The sequence below is a fragment of the Trachurus trachurus genome, assembly GCF_905171665.1.
Source record: "Trachurus trachurus genome assembly, chromosome: 23".
NCBI classification, from domain to species: Eukaryota; Metazoa; Chordata; class Actinopteri; order Carangiformes; family Carangidae; genus Trachurus; species Trachurus trachurus.
In genome coordinates this window covers 2,835,206-2,853,412 of record NC_139912.1, presented here as the reverse complement: position 1 = coordinate 2,853,412, position 18,207 = coordinate 2,835,206, and the positions used below count along the sequence as shown (strand labels likewise).

Below are 18,207 nucleotides of genomic sequence, written 5' to 3'. Positions count from 1 at the left end.
CGCCATGAAGGTTTGTGTTGGATAAAACGCTCTGAATTCCTCCTGTCAGTGAACGCACCACAGCCGGCAAATGAAAATTGGAAAAAATCCAGATTTCATCTCTTTTCACTTCAGCTCTTGTTTGTTTCTTTGCTGACACATGATGCAGGTTTAAAGGGAAAGTTCAACATTTTGGCAAATTGGCCCATTGCCATAATCCCTATAGTCATAGCAGTAGGTTCGTTACCTTTAATTGTCGGTGCAAGCTGTTTTTAGAACGGCGGATTTCTTGGTTTCCCTCATCAAACTCATCAAATACACAATCCAACAACTCCACAACGCTCTGGTGGACAAGTTGTGAGCTGCACATTCACCACGCTATGAGATAATAACACAACGTTACCAGACAGAGTTGTTTTAGAGGGAAAAGCAGAGACTGCTTGATGAAAAACTGTCCCTGAAGGCAACGCGCATCAGTGGTTTTGCATGAATTTCCCTCTAAAACAACTCTGTGTGGTAACGTTGTGTTATTATCTCATAGCGTGGTGAATGTGCAGCTCACAACTTGTCCACCAGAGCATTGTGGAGTTGTTGGATTGTGTATTTGATGAGTTTGATGAGGGAAACCAAGAAATCCCATAATGAGCCTCTGTAGCGTAGCTCTGAGCAGCTCACGGCTCTGCTCCGCTGTTCTAAAAATAGCTTGCACCGACAATTAAAGGTAACGAACCTACTGCTATGACTATAGGGATTATGGCAATGGGCCAATTTGCCAAAATGTTGAACTAATCCTTTAACTTTCACAATCTTAACTACATATTTATGTGATTATGAGTTATTGAGCAGCAAAGGCTCATGGGAAAGTGAGTCCTGGATCACAGAGAAACTGAGACTTCAAACACACTGAGGTTGAAGATGAAGACTGTTACCACACACACACACACACACACACACACACACACACACAGACACACACCATCATCATCATCATCAAACTGGACTCAACACTGTTAAAACCTGAAAAACACACAGACTGTTGTTTTTTACGTTTTGTTCTGTCGACAAATCTCATGAAAAGACCAAAATCAACAACAAAAACGACGACGTGTCGACATCTGTTGATGTTTTTCTAACTTTTTAATCTTAATAAAATAAAATGAAATAAATAAAACAACAGTTGGTCTTTTTGTGACACGAGTTGACGACAGAAACGGAGGCGTTGTCGACTGTCGGACCGTCGCAGCCTGGTGTTTCTTTTTCTTTCTTTCTTTTCTTTTTTTATTTAATATTTTATGGAATAAATAATTATGTACCCTGAACGCCTCGTTGCTTCTTCTTCTTCTTTTTCTTCTCCTGAGAATCAAAACCAAACAGTTCAAATTCACCTTAAAATCCAACGACGTCGCTGCGGACGGTTTGTTTTTATTCATAATTATTAATTCAAGTCGCTGCTAAAAACTTGTTCTTCACATAATTATAATAATTATAATAATAATAATAATAAGTTCATGTCGTAACGTCTTTGGTGAGTTCACATTTCATCGGGGTCAAAGAGTCCGACCCGGTTCCACAGCAGCAGCAGCAGCAGCGTCGGTCGTCTCTTCACTTCCTGTTCCTTCCATTCACCTTCACCCGCCACAATAAAAGTCCTGCTCAGTCGGAGCCGTCCTGGTTCTCCAAGATCGGATCTAATGAGACCAGAACCAGAACCAGGTTTAGTGAGTCGGCAGCAGATCAGAGGATAAACTTAAAGGACAATTCTGGGCAAATTCAACTCGGGGCTGTATTTTCCTAACATTTTAGGTCTAAAAGAAGGAATTTGCAGATTTTCAGTTTACTATACTTAAAGCAGATATCAGCTTCACGGCCGTTTCGGCTAATGCTGCGTTCAAGGCAGGCTTTTGAAACCGTAAGTTACAGCTTCAAGTCACAACTACGACTTGGTAGCGTTCCAGGTAACCCGTAGCTCGTGTTTTTACCATCCTGTTGTCTGTGAAAGTTCCCTATAACGGCCACTCGTAACTTCCGACCCGTGAACTCGTACCAGATCGAACTGGTATGACTTCACAGGAAGGAAAAACACAAAGTACGAGTTTCTTTGAACGCACCATGAGTTAGCAGCCCCCGCCCTTGTCAGGCATCAATTGGTCCTCGTGCTACGTCACCACATTCACGCGCATCCCTTGGCTGCACACACAGCCCTTCATGCCGTTCTCTCTCCTCATTGGATAACACTTGTATCCCACAAGGAAAATTTTCTCCTCGGGTTACAGCAGAGCAGAGTGACGGAGAGACTCGTGTTTAGGCTGAAATACTTCATGTAAGTGATTGCTGACGGAAAATAGGACTATTTAGGACTTATATTAACAAAAACATTCCACTGATATCTGCTTTAACTTTACTTTATTTGTTTATTTAGTCGGGACAATGCATATTAATGAACAGTGAGTACTAGAGTACCCACAGCAAATACACCGGATTTAGCACATGTGCTTAATTACATCCGTAGTCCCCAATACAATACAACAATTAACATAAAAAGTCCATAAAGACGGAGGACCAGTAGATAACAGAAAAGGTACATAGTTACAGGGATGGGCATGATTCTTTAAATTGTAAAAATATATATATAGCTGCGTTTAACATGATTCATTGAAATATAAAAATATATATCTATACAGTTGCGATTGACATGATTCCTTTAAATATAAAAATATAAATCTATACAGTTGTGCTTAACATGATTCGTTGAATTATAAAAGAAAAATATATATCTATACAATTGCAATTGACATGGTTCGTTGAAATATAAAAATATATATCTATTTAATTGCTCCTGTTTTGCGGTAGTTGTGTCTGTCCCCGCGTCGCCACGGCAGCGATGAATGGGAGCGGATTGAAGTTCTGCTGCTTAGGCTGTTTCCATCCCTCAAAGCCACAGACAGCGTCAGATGGCGACTCAAACATGCAGCCAGAAGTTTATTTACTTGAAGCAAGTCAAGAGTTGATATTCCTGTGTTTATGACACAAACGGGAGCTTCCCACTGCACCTGAACACACCGAGCATCAATTTGGGCCTCACCTGAGACTTTGAATTAGATCTAGTTTTACAAACATGTCGGCTTGTTGAAGTAAATAAACTTCTGGCTGCATGTTTGAGTCTCCATCTGACGCTGTCTGCGGCTTTGAGGGATGGAAACAGCCTAAGCAGCAGAACTTCAATCCGCTCCCATTCATCGCTGCCGTGGCGATGCGGGGACAGACACAACTACCACAAACAGGAGACATTAAACTGGAAATCTGCAAATTCCTTCTTTCACACCTAAAATGTTAGGAACATACAGCCCAGAGTTGAATTTGCCCGGAATTGTCCTTTAACACCAGAGAGAGTGTGTGTGTGTGTGTGTGTGTGTGTGTGTGTGTGTGTGTGTGTGTGTGTGTGTGTGTGTGTGTGTGTGTGTGTGTGTGTGTTACCTGTCAGTGTGCTGCTGATGTTGGGAGGAGATACGATCAGCACGGCGCTGCCCGGCGGTATCCCAGAATGCACCACTGGAGCCTCGACGGAGGAGGAACTCAGCTCCTGAAACAAACACACAGAGTCAGAATCAGCTGCCTGTTGCTCAGGCTTTTATTGTGAAAATTCTTTGTATTCAGTGTTTCCTGTTTCTTCACTTTGATTCATTTTGTCAATGATCAATAACTGATCTCTCCCTCCTCCTCTTTCTTTCTCTCCTCTTTCTCCTCCTCTTCTCCTCTCTTCCTCTTTCTCTTCTTTCTCTCCTCCTCTCTTTCTCTTCTCATCTTTCTCTCCTCCTCCTCTTTTTCTCTCCTCTTCTCCTCTCTTTCTCTTCTCATCTTTCTCTACTCCTCCTCCTCTCTTTCTCTCCTCCTCTCTCTCTCCTCTTTTTCTCTTCTCATCTTCCTCTCCTCCTCCTCTCTTTCTCTTTTTCTCTCCTCCTCTCTTTCTCTTATCATCTTTCTCTCCTCCTCCTCTCTCTCTCTTCTCATATTTCTCTCCTCCTCCTCTCTTTCTCTTCTCATCTCTCTTTTTCTCTCCTCCTCTCTTTCTCTTATCATCTTTCTCTCCTCCTCCTCTCTCTCTCTTCTCATATTTCTCTCCTCCTCCTCTCTTTCCCTCTCTTCCTCTTTCTCTCCTCCTCCTCTATCTCTTCCTCTCCTCCTCTCTTTCTCCTCTTTTTCTCTCCTCCTCCTCTCTCTCCTCTTTTTCTCTTCTCATCTTTCTCTCCTCCTCCTCCTCTTTTTCTCTCCTCTTTCTCTTCTCATCTTTCTCTCCTCCTCCTCTCTCTCCTCTTTTTCTCTTCTCTTTCTCTTCCGCTGTCTCTCCCTCTCTTTTTCTCTTCTCCTCTTTCTCCTCCTCCTCTGTCTCTTCCTCTCTCTCCTCTCTTTTTCTCTTCTCCTTTCTTTCTCTCCTCCTCCTCCTCTATCGCTTCCTCTCCTCCTCTTTTTCTCTTCTCATCTCTTTCTCCTCCTGTCTTTCTCTTCTCCTCTCTTTCTCTCCTCCTCCTCTCTCTCTCCCTCTTTCTCTCCTCTCCTTCTCTCCTCTCTCACTCTTATTTATTTTAATGTGAGGAGAATTCGAGCTTTTCAAAATAAAAGCTCAATAATCAATACTTGGAAGACGAATCAGCGTTTTGTGTTTAAAACCTTGTCGTCGGTGAAGCCGTCTGTGATTGGCTCCTGCTGCGTTTCCGTGACGACGGCCTCGGTGCTCTCCAGCAGGCTGGAGGCGTCGAGGTGGTCGTCGTCGTGGCTACGCCCCTCCGTCTCCACGACGAGCTGCGATTGGCCGAGGGGGTCGGAGGAGGCGGGGTCAGAGGTCACCGTCTGGATGATGACGCCGTCGCCGGAGCAGAGGCCGTCGGTCTGAACACACACACACACACACACACACACACACACACACACACACACACACACACACACACACACACACACACAGACGTTAAAGGCGGGAGCTGAATATAAACACACACACAGGCAATGTTCCCTCTAATTTTCAAAACTCCTGAGCAGAAATTCAACTCCCCTGATGACCTGCTTGAGCGACTTTGAGCGACAGCTTAAGCTAACACACAGTACGTCCACATGCTGGTGCTATGGCCTCTCTACAACTCCACATATCAATACAATTGGCTATTACTATTATGATTAATAACTGATTATTTTGACAACATTACCTAGGCTGCTCCATATCTAGGTCAGTTACAGTTAATGATAACAAAATACAATATTATTTTGGCAAAATAGAGTTTGCATTTATTACCATATGAACAATTATGTCAAAAAATAACTAACATCAAGTTGATGTCATCAACTCTTGGCACTGAAGCATTCTTGATATGAACAGTTACTGTGCGTTCACACCGAAAGCGATTAAATCGCCTGTAGTCCCCCTGGCCGCTCCTATCGTGTCGCTTGCCAGCTCTAGCAGGGCCTTGCACCAAGCGACCAAAGGGGCGGGACTTTCAAGCTGTGCTGCAGATGTGTCCATTCAGGCTCTCTCAATTTCTCCGGCTGTGAGAATCCCAGTCCGCTATTGGCTGTCGCCGCGGTCGCGCCGCTGCTCATTTGCATAAAGTTCAATCTCTCCCAACTTTCATCGCTCGTGTCGCGTCGCTCGCGTCGCTCCCGCCGCCGGTTGCTCCTCGTCACCAGTGTACATCAGAGTCCTGCATCGGGTCGGATCCCCGCGGGTATCCGACGGGTACCCCGCAAAAACGGTGTTCAACGGGTGGATAAGCTGTCTTGTGAAAATTCACGGGTCGGGCACGGGCGGAACTCACATGAACGCGGGTGGGTACGCGGGTGTATGTGTCGGCCTACAGAGAAAACTCACGCGCAGCTGCATGAACCAGCGGAGCAAATCATTTTTTTTATCACTCACGGCAACAACAGAGCAGCATCTTGATGTAAATAAACAATCTTTGGCCGCTCGTGTGACCGCTCACAGCTTTCCCTGGAGTTTAGCCTGTCATGGCTTGACTGCTCGGCTTCTGGGTGAGCTACAAACACACCGATGGGATCAATGTAAAGGCTGAAGTGTCCTGCTTTCATTTAAAAAAGAATTACGTCGCTATCATTCTCCGTTCTGGAAATAGCCGCGAAAGAGTACGCCCCCCCCTCTCTCTCTTTTCTTTTCTTTTTTCTTTTTTCTAAAGAGTACGGCTGTACCCCCGTTATCGCCGGTGATGACGGCGATCTAACGGGCAGCGGGTCTTAATATTGACGGGCGGGTCGGATCCGGGTTGTAGTCAGAAATAATCACGGGTGACGGGTCGGAACATGGGCTTAAAAACCAACGGGTCGGGCGGGCGCGGGTTTCCAAAATTGGACCCGTGCAGGACTCTGGTGTACATTGAAAATGAATGGCAGCTAGTCGCCGCGGTCGCTCCGGTTGCTTTTGGTGTGAATGCACAGTAATAATAATTCTCAAGCAAAAACTTAAATCGTAGTTGCACTACAGACCACATTGCGTGTGTCCGTCAGTGAGTGTGAGAGAGAGCTTGCAAAATTGTAACTGTTATGTTTTGCCAGTGAGCTCCAAACAATTAAAGAGAGGGATGGAAACATTGTCCACTCCACACTTTCCCCTCTGAAATAAACAGTAAACTAGTCGGGTACATTTGAGTGCGCAACTTTTTTGTCTTCTGAGCAAAGAGGTGGGGCAGTAAAACACCTTAGAGGGAACAGTGCACACAGGTTTTGCGAGGTGTGTGTGGCGCTCACCGACAGGCTGTGCAGGATGATGTGTTCGTGCGACGTGGGAGACGAGCCGGTCGTCAGGGTAACGGTGCTGTTGTTGGTCAGGCTGAGCGGGAGGCCCTGGCCCGTGGAGAGGCTCAGCGGGAGGCTCTGATTGGACGTCGTCTGGAGGTAGTAGGTCCCCGGGGTGCCGGTCGGCTGCAGGTGGAACGACTGGGGGAGAAACAATATTATTATTATTATATCAATATAAATCACATGGATCAATATTGATTATTTATCCACTGATTGATTTGATTGACATAGAAAAAAGAAAGAAAAAGAGCGACGTTCATTTAGTGTTATTTTCTACACTCATTTTCACATCATGTTGCGTGCTCTTATTTTGAAATGGTCTCATGGCTCCTGATTATATGTTTATTTATAATAATGATAATAACGATGGCAACACTAGAAGGAAACTCAAATTCATTTACATTAATTTGTGTTTTGTTGCAGATTTTAAGTTGAAATTTGCACTGAAACTATGAAACTTTTTTGTGTAAAACTTTATTTATAATTGTTTTGTGCTCATAAACTGGCTCAAATAAAGTTATTATTATTACTCGTACTAGACAAACTATCCCTCCGCCACGCAGACTAGTTCAAGTCATTTCCTGTTTCTAAGGATTGAACAGGTACATTTAAAGCAGATATCAGTGGAATGTTTTTGTTAATATAAGTCCTAAATAGTCCTATTTTCCGTCAGCAATCACTTACATGAAGTATTTCAGCCTAAACACGAGTCTCTCCGTCACTCTGCTCTGCTGTAACCCGAGGAGAAAATTTTCCTTGTGGGATACAAGTGTTATCCAATGAGGAGAGAGAACGGCATGAAGGGCTGTGTGTGCAGCCAAGGGATGCGCGTGAATGTGGTGACGTAGCACGAGGACCAATTGATGCCTGACAAGGGCGGGGGCTGCTAACTCATGGTGCGTTCAAAGAAACTCGTACTTTGTGTTTTTCCTTCCTGTGAAGTCATACCAGTTCGATCTGGTACGAGTTCACGGGTCGGAAGTTACGAGTGGCCGTTATAGGGAACTTTCACAGACAACAGGATGGTAAAAACACGAGCTACGGGTTACCTGGAACGCTACCAAGTCGTAGTTGTGACTTGAAGCTGTAACTTACGGTTTCAAAAGCCTGCCTTGAACGCAGCATTAGCCGAAACGGCCGTGAAGCTGATATCTGCTTTAAAAAAACTGCGTAAAATTATTTTCTACACTGTTTTGAAACTTTTTCTTCTTTACATCACGTTGCATGCTCTTATTTTGAAATGGTCTCATGGCTTCTGATTTTATGTTTATTAATAGTAACGACACATTCACGTTTCTTTCTATGACATCATACTGTAATAAATCTATAGAGTCTTTTACATGTTTTACTCTTTGCCCTCGTGTGTCAAATTAAACTTTATTTAAACGTCACGACAAGACACAAGTTCAATGATGCGTTTAAAAACCATCAGGGAAATTACAACTTTCTTCACAGTCGAGCTGAAAGATTAAAAGAAAACAAGCTCCATCTTCAAAAAAAACAAAAAAAGTTATTGTAAAATTATTTTCTACACTGTTTTGAAGCTTTTTCTTCATGTTGCATGCTCTTATTTTGAAATGGTCTCATGGCTTCTGATTATATGTTTATTATTAATAATAACAACGACAACAACACTAGAAGGAAACTCATATTAATTTACATTAATTTGAATTAATTTGAATGTTGCAGATTTTGTTGAAGTCCTTGTGCTGAAGCTATGAAACTTTTTTGTGTAAAACTTTATTTATAATTGTTTTGTGCTCATAAACTGGTTCCAGTTCTAAATTGTATTTTAATGTAAGCTCTTTGTAACATTGTTTTGAAAAAGTACAACTCAAATAAAGTTATTATTATTACTCATACTAGACAAATTATCCTTCCGCCACGCAGACTAGTTCTTACCGGCAGGATCTCAAACGTCTGCAGCGCTCCCGTGTTCAGGGTGATGGTCTCCGTGTCGCCGGCGGCAACGGAGGAATCTGAGGCTGAGACACAGAGACACGGTGAGAGACGGAGAGACAGAGGTGTTTCCTTCACTTTGATTCATTCTGTCAATGATCAATAACTGATCTCTCCCTCCTCTTTTTCTCTTCTCCTCTTTCTCTCATCCTCCTCTTTCTCTTCTCTCTCTCCTCCTCTCTTTCTCTTCTCTCTCTTCTCCTCCTCTTTCTCTTCTCTTTCTATCCTCTCTTTCTCCTCCCCTTTCTCTCCTCCTCCTCACTTTCTGTCCTCTTTCTCTTCTCTCCTCCTCTCTTTCTCTTCTCTCCTCCTCCTCTCTTTCTCTTTTCCTCTCTCTCCTTTCTCTCCTCCTCCTCTTTCTCTCCTCTCTTTCTCTCGTCCTCTCTCTCCTACTCCTCTTTCTCTCTTCCTCTTTTTCCTCTTCTCTCTTTCTCCTCCTATCTCTCTCCTCTCTTTTTCTCTTCTCCTCTCTCCTCTCTTACTCTTCTCCTCTTTCTCTCCTCCTCCTCTCTTTCTCTCCTCCTCTTTTTTCTCTCCTCCTCTCTTTCTCTTCTCTTTCTCTCCTCCTCCTCTTTTTTCCTCTTCTCTCTCTCCCCCTTTCTCTCCTCCTCCTCTCTTTCTCCTCCTCCTCTTCCTCTCCTCTCTTTTTCTCTCCTCCTCCTCTCCCTCTCCTCTCTTTTTCTCTCCTCCTCTCTCTCCTCCTCCGCTCTTTCTCTCCTCCTCATCACTCTCTCCTCCGCTCTTTCTCTCCTCCTCTTTCTCTCTCCTCCTCTCATTTTCTTTCCTCCTCCGCTCTTTCTCTTCTCCTCTTTCTCTCCTCTCTCTCTCCTCCTCCTCTTTTTTCTCTACTCCTCCTCTTTCTGCTCCTCTTTTTTCTCTCCTCTCTCTCTCTCTCTACACACACACACACACACACACAGTCTCTCACCCAGGTGTGTGATCTGCAGTGGGATCTGAACGGGGATCTGCAGCGCCGCCACAGAGTTGGGGGCGGGGCTTCCACCTCCACCTCCACCGCTGCTGCTCTCGTCCAATCGGGTGAGTCGAATCTGTAGCGAGGAGGAGGAGGAGGAGGAGGCGGTGGTCGGGCTGCCGGGTCCAGAGCCGTGGTGAACGGTCTCCATCAGCTCCAAGAGACCCTTCAGCAGGACTGACACACACACACACACACACACACACACACACACACACACACACACACACACACACACACACACACAATATATTAACTACCTGTTGTGGCCACTGGGAGGCAGCAGAGACTGAAACTAACAATTAGTTTCTTCATAAAACCTGAAACTTTGAATATTTCTTTGTATTTTTGCTTAAAAAAACGACTTAAATTTGATTTATTTTACCATTGATCCACTCATTATTAAAGGGATAGTTCAACATTTTGGCAAATTGGCCCATTGCCATAATCCTAGTATAGTCATAGCAGTAGGTTCGTTACCTTTTAATTGTCGGTGCAAGATATTTTTAGAACGGCGGAGCAGAGCCGTGAGCTGCTCAGAGCTATGGCATAATAATAATGGCATCTCTTGGTTTCCCTCATCAAACTCATCAAATACACAATCCAACAACTCCATAACGCTCTGGTGGACAAGTTGTGACCTGCACATTCACCACGCTATGAGATAATAACACAACGTTACCACACAGAGTTGTTTTAGAGGTAAATACAGAGACTGCTTGATGAAAAACTGTCCCTGAAGGCAACGTGCATCAGCGGTTTTGCATGAATTTCCCTCTAAAACAACTCTGTCTGGTAACGTTGTGTTATTATCTCATAGCGTGGTGAATGTGCAGGTCACAACTTGTCCACCAGAGCGTTGTGGAGTTGTTGGATTGTGTATTTGATGAGTTTGATGAGGGAAACCAAAGAAATCCCATAATGAGCCTCCGTAGCGTAGCTCTGAGCAGCTCACGGCTCTGCTCCACCGTTCTAAAAACAGCTTGCACCGACAATTAAAGGTAACGAACCTACTGCTATGACTATAGGGATTATGGCAATGGGCCAATTTGACAAAAATGTTGAACTATCCCTTAAAACTGTGTGTGTGTGTGTGTGTGTGTGTGTGTGTGTGTGTGTGTGTGTGTGTGTGTGTGTGTGTGTGTGTGTGTGTGTGTGTGTGTGTGTGTGTGTGTGTACCACTGAAGGGGATGTCCTTGTGATTGGCCACTTGTCTCTTGATGCTCCACCACTTGGAGCGGAGCCACTGAGGCGACCGGACGCTGCTCCAGCCGCCGGCCAGTTCCTCCCAGAGGATGTCGTTCTCGTCTTCTACGTCCATCTCCATGATCCTACACACACACACACACACACACACAGAGAGACACACACACACACACACACACACACACACACACACACACACACACACGGTTTAAGGAATGGGGATCCATAATAAAAACTAAACTAAACACACGGTTTCAGTTTAACCCTCCTGTTGTCCTTCTGTTCCCTTCCTCCATCCTTCCCTCTTTCATTCCTTTCTCCTTTCCTTCTTTCCACAATCATTTTTCCATTCCTTCCTTCCTTCCTCCCATCTTTCCATCTTTCCCTTTGCCCGTCCTTCTGCTTTCTTTCCTTCCTTTCTCCCTTTCTTCCGTCCTTCCTTCCTTCCTTCCTTCCTTTGTTCCCTTCGTCCTTACTTCTTCTTCCTTCCTCTTTTGATCTAATTGGCCCAATCTGTTGCCTCCCTCCATCTTTCTTTCTTTCCTTTTCCCTTCCTTCTTTCCACAATCCTTTTTCCCTTCCTTCCTTTTTACCCTTTGTCCTTCCTTCCTTCTTTCCCTTCGTCCTTCCTGCCTTCCTTCTTTCCGTTCATCCTTCCTGCCTTCCTTCTTTCCCTTCATCCTTCCTGCCTTCCTTCCTTCTTTCCCTTCGTCCTTCCTGCCTTCCTTCCCTTCGTCCTTCCTTCCTTCTTTCCCTTCATCCTTCCTGCCTTCCTTCCCTTCGTCCTTCCTTCCTTCTTTCCCTTCATCCTTCCTTCCTTTTTTCCCTTCGTCCTTCCTTCCTTTTTTCCCTTCGTCCTTCCTTCCTTCTTTCCCTTCATCCTTCCTTCCTTTTTTCCCTTCATCCTTCCTTCCTTTTTTCCCTTCGTCCTTCCTTCCTTCTTTCCCTTCATCCTTCCTTCCTTTTTTCCCTTCGTCCTTCCTTCCTTCTTTCCCTTCATCCTTCCTTCCTTCTTTCCCTTCATCCTTCCTTCCTTTTTTCCCTTCATCCTTCCTTCCTTTTTTCCCTTCGTCCTTCCTTCCTTTTTTCCCTAAAGACACACTGCAGCTTCACGTTAACACACACACATGAACGCGTGGCGGCAGCGGCGTGTCCTGTCGTGTACCTTCGTATGAGGTTGAGGTCGTCGTCCTTCATCCACTCCGTTCCTCCGCTGTGTTTCCAGTTCAGGTAGTTGAGCCACTTGGACCGACACTGTTTCTCCGATCGCGTGCGGACGCGGTCGGCGACCGACGCCCAGGAGACGCCCCCGGTTACCGCTGACCCCGGGGACACGCCCGCCATCTCGTACACGACCTCGGCCAGACGGCGCTCCTCCTCCTCGCTCCATTTACCTGCAAGATGAAGACACAAAGGGGTTAAAGGGACAGTTCACCCAAAATTGAAATTTCACTCGTTATCTACTCACCCTCATGTGCAAATGGATACCAACTGTCTTCGTAACAAAAAGACACACCAATAAACATCCAAATACCTCCATGCTGCTCATATGTAATGTCCGTCTTGTATTGAAGCCCCGAAATGCGAAATTGTCCCGAAAAGGTCTATTTGTAAGTCTATTCTTGTTTGTAGCGGAAGCTTCTCTTCCCAGTACGTCAAATTTGGACGAACCAACAAGCTTGAAATATAGACTTATTTAATTTTTTTCGGGACAATTTTGCATTTCGGGGCTTCAATACAACACGGACATTACATACGAGCAGCATGGAGGTATTTGGATGTTTTTTGGTGTGTCTTTTTGTTACGAAGACAGTTGGTATCCATTTGCAACCGTCATATGGACATGCACTGCTACGCCGAGACCCCCTGTAACTCAGAGAAGCCACGGAGGACTCTGAAACTTCTCCCAGCCCTTAGTCCACATCAGGGGGAGGAGATAATGAGTGAAATTTCAATTTTGGGTGAACTATCCCTTTAAAGACGAAAACCAAATCCTTCAACTTGTTGGATGTTTTTGTTGCAGGTGGCGAGGGGGGTGGGGCTTAACAGTGACATCATCACACTCACCTGTGTTGCAGGTGTCCTTCATCAGGCGGCAGCGATCTTTGACCGACGACGCGCTGCGGCCGAGAGCGGCGCCGATCGTGGCCCAGTCGTTCCCGTGTTTCTCCCTCAACCTGAACACAAACACGGTCAAATGTATTTTAAGGTAAAAAAATGTAACTAACACATATCACCATGAAACTTCCCAAGTTTATCTCTCACATTAAGACAAATATGTTTTTGTATTACAAGTTTTGTCAAATCTTATGTTTAAATGTAAAATGTAAATGAGGCATTATCTAATTAAATATGTGCTAATTTGCATATATTTCCAGAACAGAAATCTGAACAATGGATAAAGCTACTTTCAAAATTCTTGTTTTATTTTGTTGACAGATTCGAGTCAGAAGTTTTTACAGAGGAGGATTTTGGATATCTCTTTTTATCACTCTGTAAATTAGAAACTACTGTCACCAGCCCTAAAAAAAATCTAATTTCGCTTTTTTTGTTTTTGTTTTTTTGGAATAAAATGTTGTATTAATGATATATCAACAATCCCCTCTGTAAAAAAACCTCCAGAATACAGACAGGAATAAAAAAAAAAGAAATAAAATAATAAAATAAAAACATAGTAGCATGTAACATGTGACCGAGGTTCACTCACGATTTCAGCTTCTCGATCTCGTCCGGCGTGTATCTGAGGAAACACATTAGTCCATTTAAACCTGTTAATCAATAAAGTTGTAGAGACAGTGTGTTCATGTGTGTGTGTGTGTGTGTGTGTGTGTGTGTGTGTGTGTGTGTGTGTGTGTGTGTGTGTGTGTGTGTGTGTGTGTGACTCACTTGCCGACGTGGTTGCGGTTGTCGTACATCCTCAGGACTCGTCGGTAGACGGCGAACAGCGGCCGGTTGAGGCCCGACGCCACCGAGCGGTAAAAGTCCTTCCGCTCCTCCTTCGACATCTCGAAGATGATCTCAGCCGGGTCCTCGATGCCGCGCTCCTACACACACACAGAGACACATCGTTAGGCACGTAGAGGAAGAAGAGGACGATGGCGACAGACGGTCATCGTCGTGGCGACAGAGGAGCATCGTCGTGGCGACTGACGGTCATCGTCACCTTGACGTAGCGATCGATGTTGCTCATCAGGACGTCGATCTCCTCCTTCGACCACATCCCCTGTTTCCACTTGTGACCTGAGGAGGAGCAGGAGGAGGTTCATTCATTCATTCATATGTTCATCAGTTCATTGGTTCATTCATTCATCTGTTGATCTGTTCATTCATTTGTTCATTCATCTGTTCACCAGTTCATTCATTCATCCGTTCTTCTTTTCATCTGTTCATCCACTCATCTTTTCATTCATTCATCTGTTCACCAGTTAATCTATTCATCTGTTGCTTCGTTCATCTTTTCATCCGTTCATTGGTTTATTCATTCATCTGTTCATTCATTCATCAGTTCATTCATTCATCTGTTCATTGGTTCATCAGTTCACTCATCTGTTCATTCATTCATCTATTGATCTGTTCATTAATCTGTTCATTCAGTAATGTTTTCTTCTGTTCATCCACTCATCTGTTCATTCATTCAGTAATGTTTTCTTCTGTTCATCCACTCATCTGTTCATTCATTCAGTAATGTTTTCTTCTGTTCATCCACTCATCTGTTCATTCATCCATCTTTTCATTCACTCAGCTTTTCATCCGTTCATCTTTTCATTCGCTCATCTTTTCATCCATTCATCTGTTTATTCATTCATCTGTTCATCCGTTCATCTTTTCATTCACTCAACTTTTCATCCGTTCATCTTTTCATTCGCTCATCTTTTCATCCATTCATCTTTCCATTCACAAATATTTTCATACATTCATCTGTTTATTCATTCATCTTTACATCTGTTCATGCATTCATCTGTTCACCCACTCATCCGTTCATCCAGGTTGAATGAATGAATGAATGAATGAATGAATGAATGAATGAATGAATGAATGAATGAATGAATGAATGAATCAGTGCTCCAGTACCCTTGTTGGCCAGTGTGTCTTTATCTTCCTTGGTGGTGAACCAGGCCTGACTGACAGGCGACACTTCTGTCTTCTGATTGGACGACAGAGCGTCGTCGTCCTCCTGTAGGATCTAGAGACAGAGACACAGAGAGACGGAGTATTTAGCATTTATGTTCACGTCTTTTATTAGATGAAACATTAACAACTTTGTTATTTGTGTCAGATGAGAAACTAAATGCTGCGATCTGATTGGTCGATGAGTCCGGTACCTGGATCTGGGCGACGCCCTCCTCGGACAGATCTCCGTCGGCCGTCGCCGTCATCGTCACCTCGAAGCCGTCGTCGCTCTCCGACACTGAGGACGAGATTTAACAGTTTGTAGGAAACTGAAGGAGTTTAAAGATTTAATTTAATTTAATGTGACGACAAATATTTTATTTATTTGAAACATAAAATCTATAGATTTTCATTCTTTTTTTTTTCTTTCCCCCATATTTTTGATCTTCATTTCTATTGTCTTATCTATTTCCATTATTTTATCTTACACCTGTTCACTGTTTTCTGTATGATGTTTTCTTCACTTTCTAATTGCTTGTACTTGTATTTTGTGAAGCACCTTGTAACCTTGGTTTTGAAAGGTGCTATAGAAATAAAGTTTATTATTATTATTATTATTATTAAAAACTGATTCACTCGTCGTCGCTTCATCGTCTCGAGCTCAAAGCTGCAACTTTAACAGGAGGAGGCGACGAGTTTCTGCCCTGGGTTTTGTCTCTCAGGCGACACACTGGACGTCCATGTGTGTGTACGTGTGTGTGTGTGTGTGTGTGTGTGTGTCTTACTGGGTAACGTGACGACAGAGAACTGAGGAGTTTCTGACTCGTCCTGTTGGTCTGTAGAGAGACGCAGCTTCTTCTGCAGCGGCTCCGAGTGCCCGTCTAAATACACAAACACACATTAACATCAACGTTTAAGTCGTTAAACATTCAGTGTGTGTTTTGTGTGTGTGTGTGTGTGTGTGTGTGTGTGTGTGTGTGTGTGTGTGTGTGTGTGTGCGCCCACCGCTGGGAGGACAGTGCAGGATGATGCTTCCATCGCTGTCCTGTGTGAGTGTGACGGACTTAACGGTCTCCAACGCCGCAGCCTCTTCGTCCTCGGCCGCTGAGCTCATCCTGCACCTGGTGGACCAATCAGACGCACCGAAACATGAAACCTTAAAAACCTTAAAATAATCTAATCTGAAGCAGCTGTTTATTTTCATATAAAAACACAAGATTATGAACTGTAGATTATAATAAATTTAACATTTGCTCCAACAGAAATAATTTTGTGCTGCACAAGAACAAAACTTCTGCAAATTTAAACTCTTTTTTTTTTTTTTTGCACTAACACTGATATTCAGCTCCAACAACAGGACTTATAAGATTTATTACAAAGTGAAATATTTTAATAAAACTTTGAGAGATGCCAAATTGTCAGAGAAAAAAAAAAGTAAAATAAAGTCAAGTTGTAAAAGATGATCTGGCCTCTAGAAAACCAAACACAGCTCTGGATGGATGATGTCATTTATTATCAATTATTATAGAGTCATTACACTGGTGAAAATAGGGTAAAATACATACATACATTTTAAAAAATCTACCATTTTAAGCGAAATTGTGAATCTGCATGTTATTCAGCTTCCACATCATCATATTATACTATATAACTGATTATTATTCATGGAATAAATAAGTGATGCAGTGCTTTACATTTAAGAATCAATATATTTTAATGTATTTGTCTTGAAGGAGGATGTATGGGCCTTTTTTCACTTAATAAACCAGTCAAATAAATAAATAAGTTGCTTGAACTGTTTATTGGGCTTTTATTGTGTGAACAGAATTAAGTCAAATGGTTGATGTTGTTTTCTAAATTACTTTTAAATGCTTTTACATGTAGTTGTCATTAGTAATGTGTGAAACTGATCATTATTATAATAATTATAGATTATTGGTAGGAATAAAACAGCGGGATTCAAAGCAGCAATGGGGGGCGAGACTCATGTTTAGTTACAGGATCATTGCAACACATTAAAGTATATAATAATAATTTAAATATATAAATGTAACACTACAGTTGTGTTAAATTGTCTTTCCAGGAGAAAAACAAACGCGGACAGACTATTATACTGATTATATTTATGGAATAAATAAGTGATGCAGTGCATTATGTTTAATGTATTTGTGTTGAAGGAGGATGTAAGGGCCTGTTTTCATTAAATATTAATAAACCATTCTAATAAACGATTTGCTTGAACTTCACATCCATGTGTTTATTGGGCTTTTGTGTAAACAGAATTAGTAAGTCAAATATGGGTGATGCTGTCGATGTCAAACTGTTTTTCTGAATGACTTTAGATGATTTTTTACATCTAGTTGTTATTATCAATGTGTGTTTATCAGCACTAATGTGTAAAATGTTCCTTTTTCAGAGGGAGTTTGTTTGGAGAAACGTCCTGAGCATCGTTTTTATTTAGGAACAATAGAAAAAGAAAACAGATGGAGTCAAAACAGCGATGGGAGCGAGACTCGTGTTTAGTTGCAGCATCGTTACATCATAAATAATGATAGTTTAAATATATAAATATCACACCACAGTTGTGTTAAACTGTGTTTGCAGGAGACAAACAAACGCTGACGGTCGGATGAGATGCTGCTAACTGTATTAGCTTCCACCGAGCGACGCCGCTAAATGAAAAGACTGAAAAATCGCCGGCGCCATTTTTAGTTTAGTGCAACAAGATGAAGCTTAATAATGGCGTCTGGTGCGGGTTTAGACGCTGTTCTGGCGTTATTCTCCGTCTTCTTTTTCGTTTTTTCCTGCACTTTTACGCTTTCTCCTCTTCCACGACCAAACAGAAACTGAATTTTACTTTTGATTCGGTTACTTACTTCCTGTTTTTGGTCCGGGGACTTCAGAGTTACCAGGATGAAGGAAAGTGCCAGGATGGAGGAGGCTCTGCGTCAGAGGGCCCGCCGCGGGGGCCGCCAGGTCAGACACCTATCCGGAAACTGCAGTTGAACTTATTCTAGGTACCGAAAAAACAAATGATTCGATATTTGCAGTCAAATATACAGTATATTTTAGATTTAATTCATAAAAGTACAATACATTCAAAATAGGCGATATGTGGCTGCGATTTAAAGCATTTTTTCATTATCACATCCGTGTCTATTCAATTTGCGTGTAAGAGTCAA

General features: G+C 43.0%; 1 protein-coding gene across 1 annotated transcript; it reads right to left on the bottom strand.

Annotated features, from left to right (window-relative positions):
- Positions 1 to 961: 961 nt before the first annotated feature.
- On the bottom strand, positions 962 to 17,970 carry dmtf1 (cyclin D binding myb-like transcription factor 1). The gene is made up of 17 exons (XM_083999517.1): positions 17,902 to 17,970; positions 16,031 to 16,146; positions 15,811 to 15,906; positions 15,238 to 15,323; positions 14,987 to 15,098; positions 14,079 to 14,155; positions 13,802 to 13,959; positions 13,623 to 13,655; positions 12,983 to 13,092; positions 12,081 to 12,309; positions 10,889 to 11,040; positions 9,665 to 9,886; positions 8,680 to 8,762; positions 6,727 to 6,915; positions 4,645 to 4,863; positions 3,454 to 3,559; positions 962 to 1,667 (listed from the first exon to the last, which is right to left on the bottom strand). The coding sequence occupies exons 2-17, from the start codon at positions 16,137 to 16,139 to the stop codon at positions 1,633 to 1,635; spliced, it is 2,016 nt and encodes a 671-aa protein (XP_083855643.1). The 5' UTR covers positions 16,140 to 16,146; positions 17,902 to 17,970; the 3' UTR covers positions 962 to 1,632.
- Between the last annotated feature and the right edge of the window lie 237 nt (positions 17,971 to 18,207).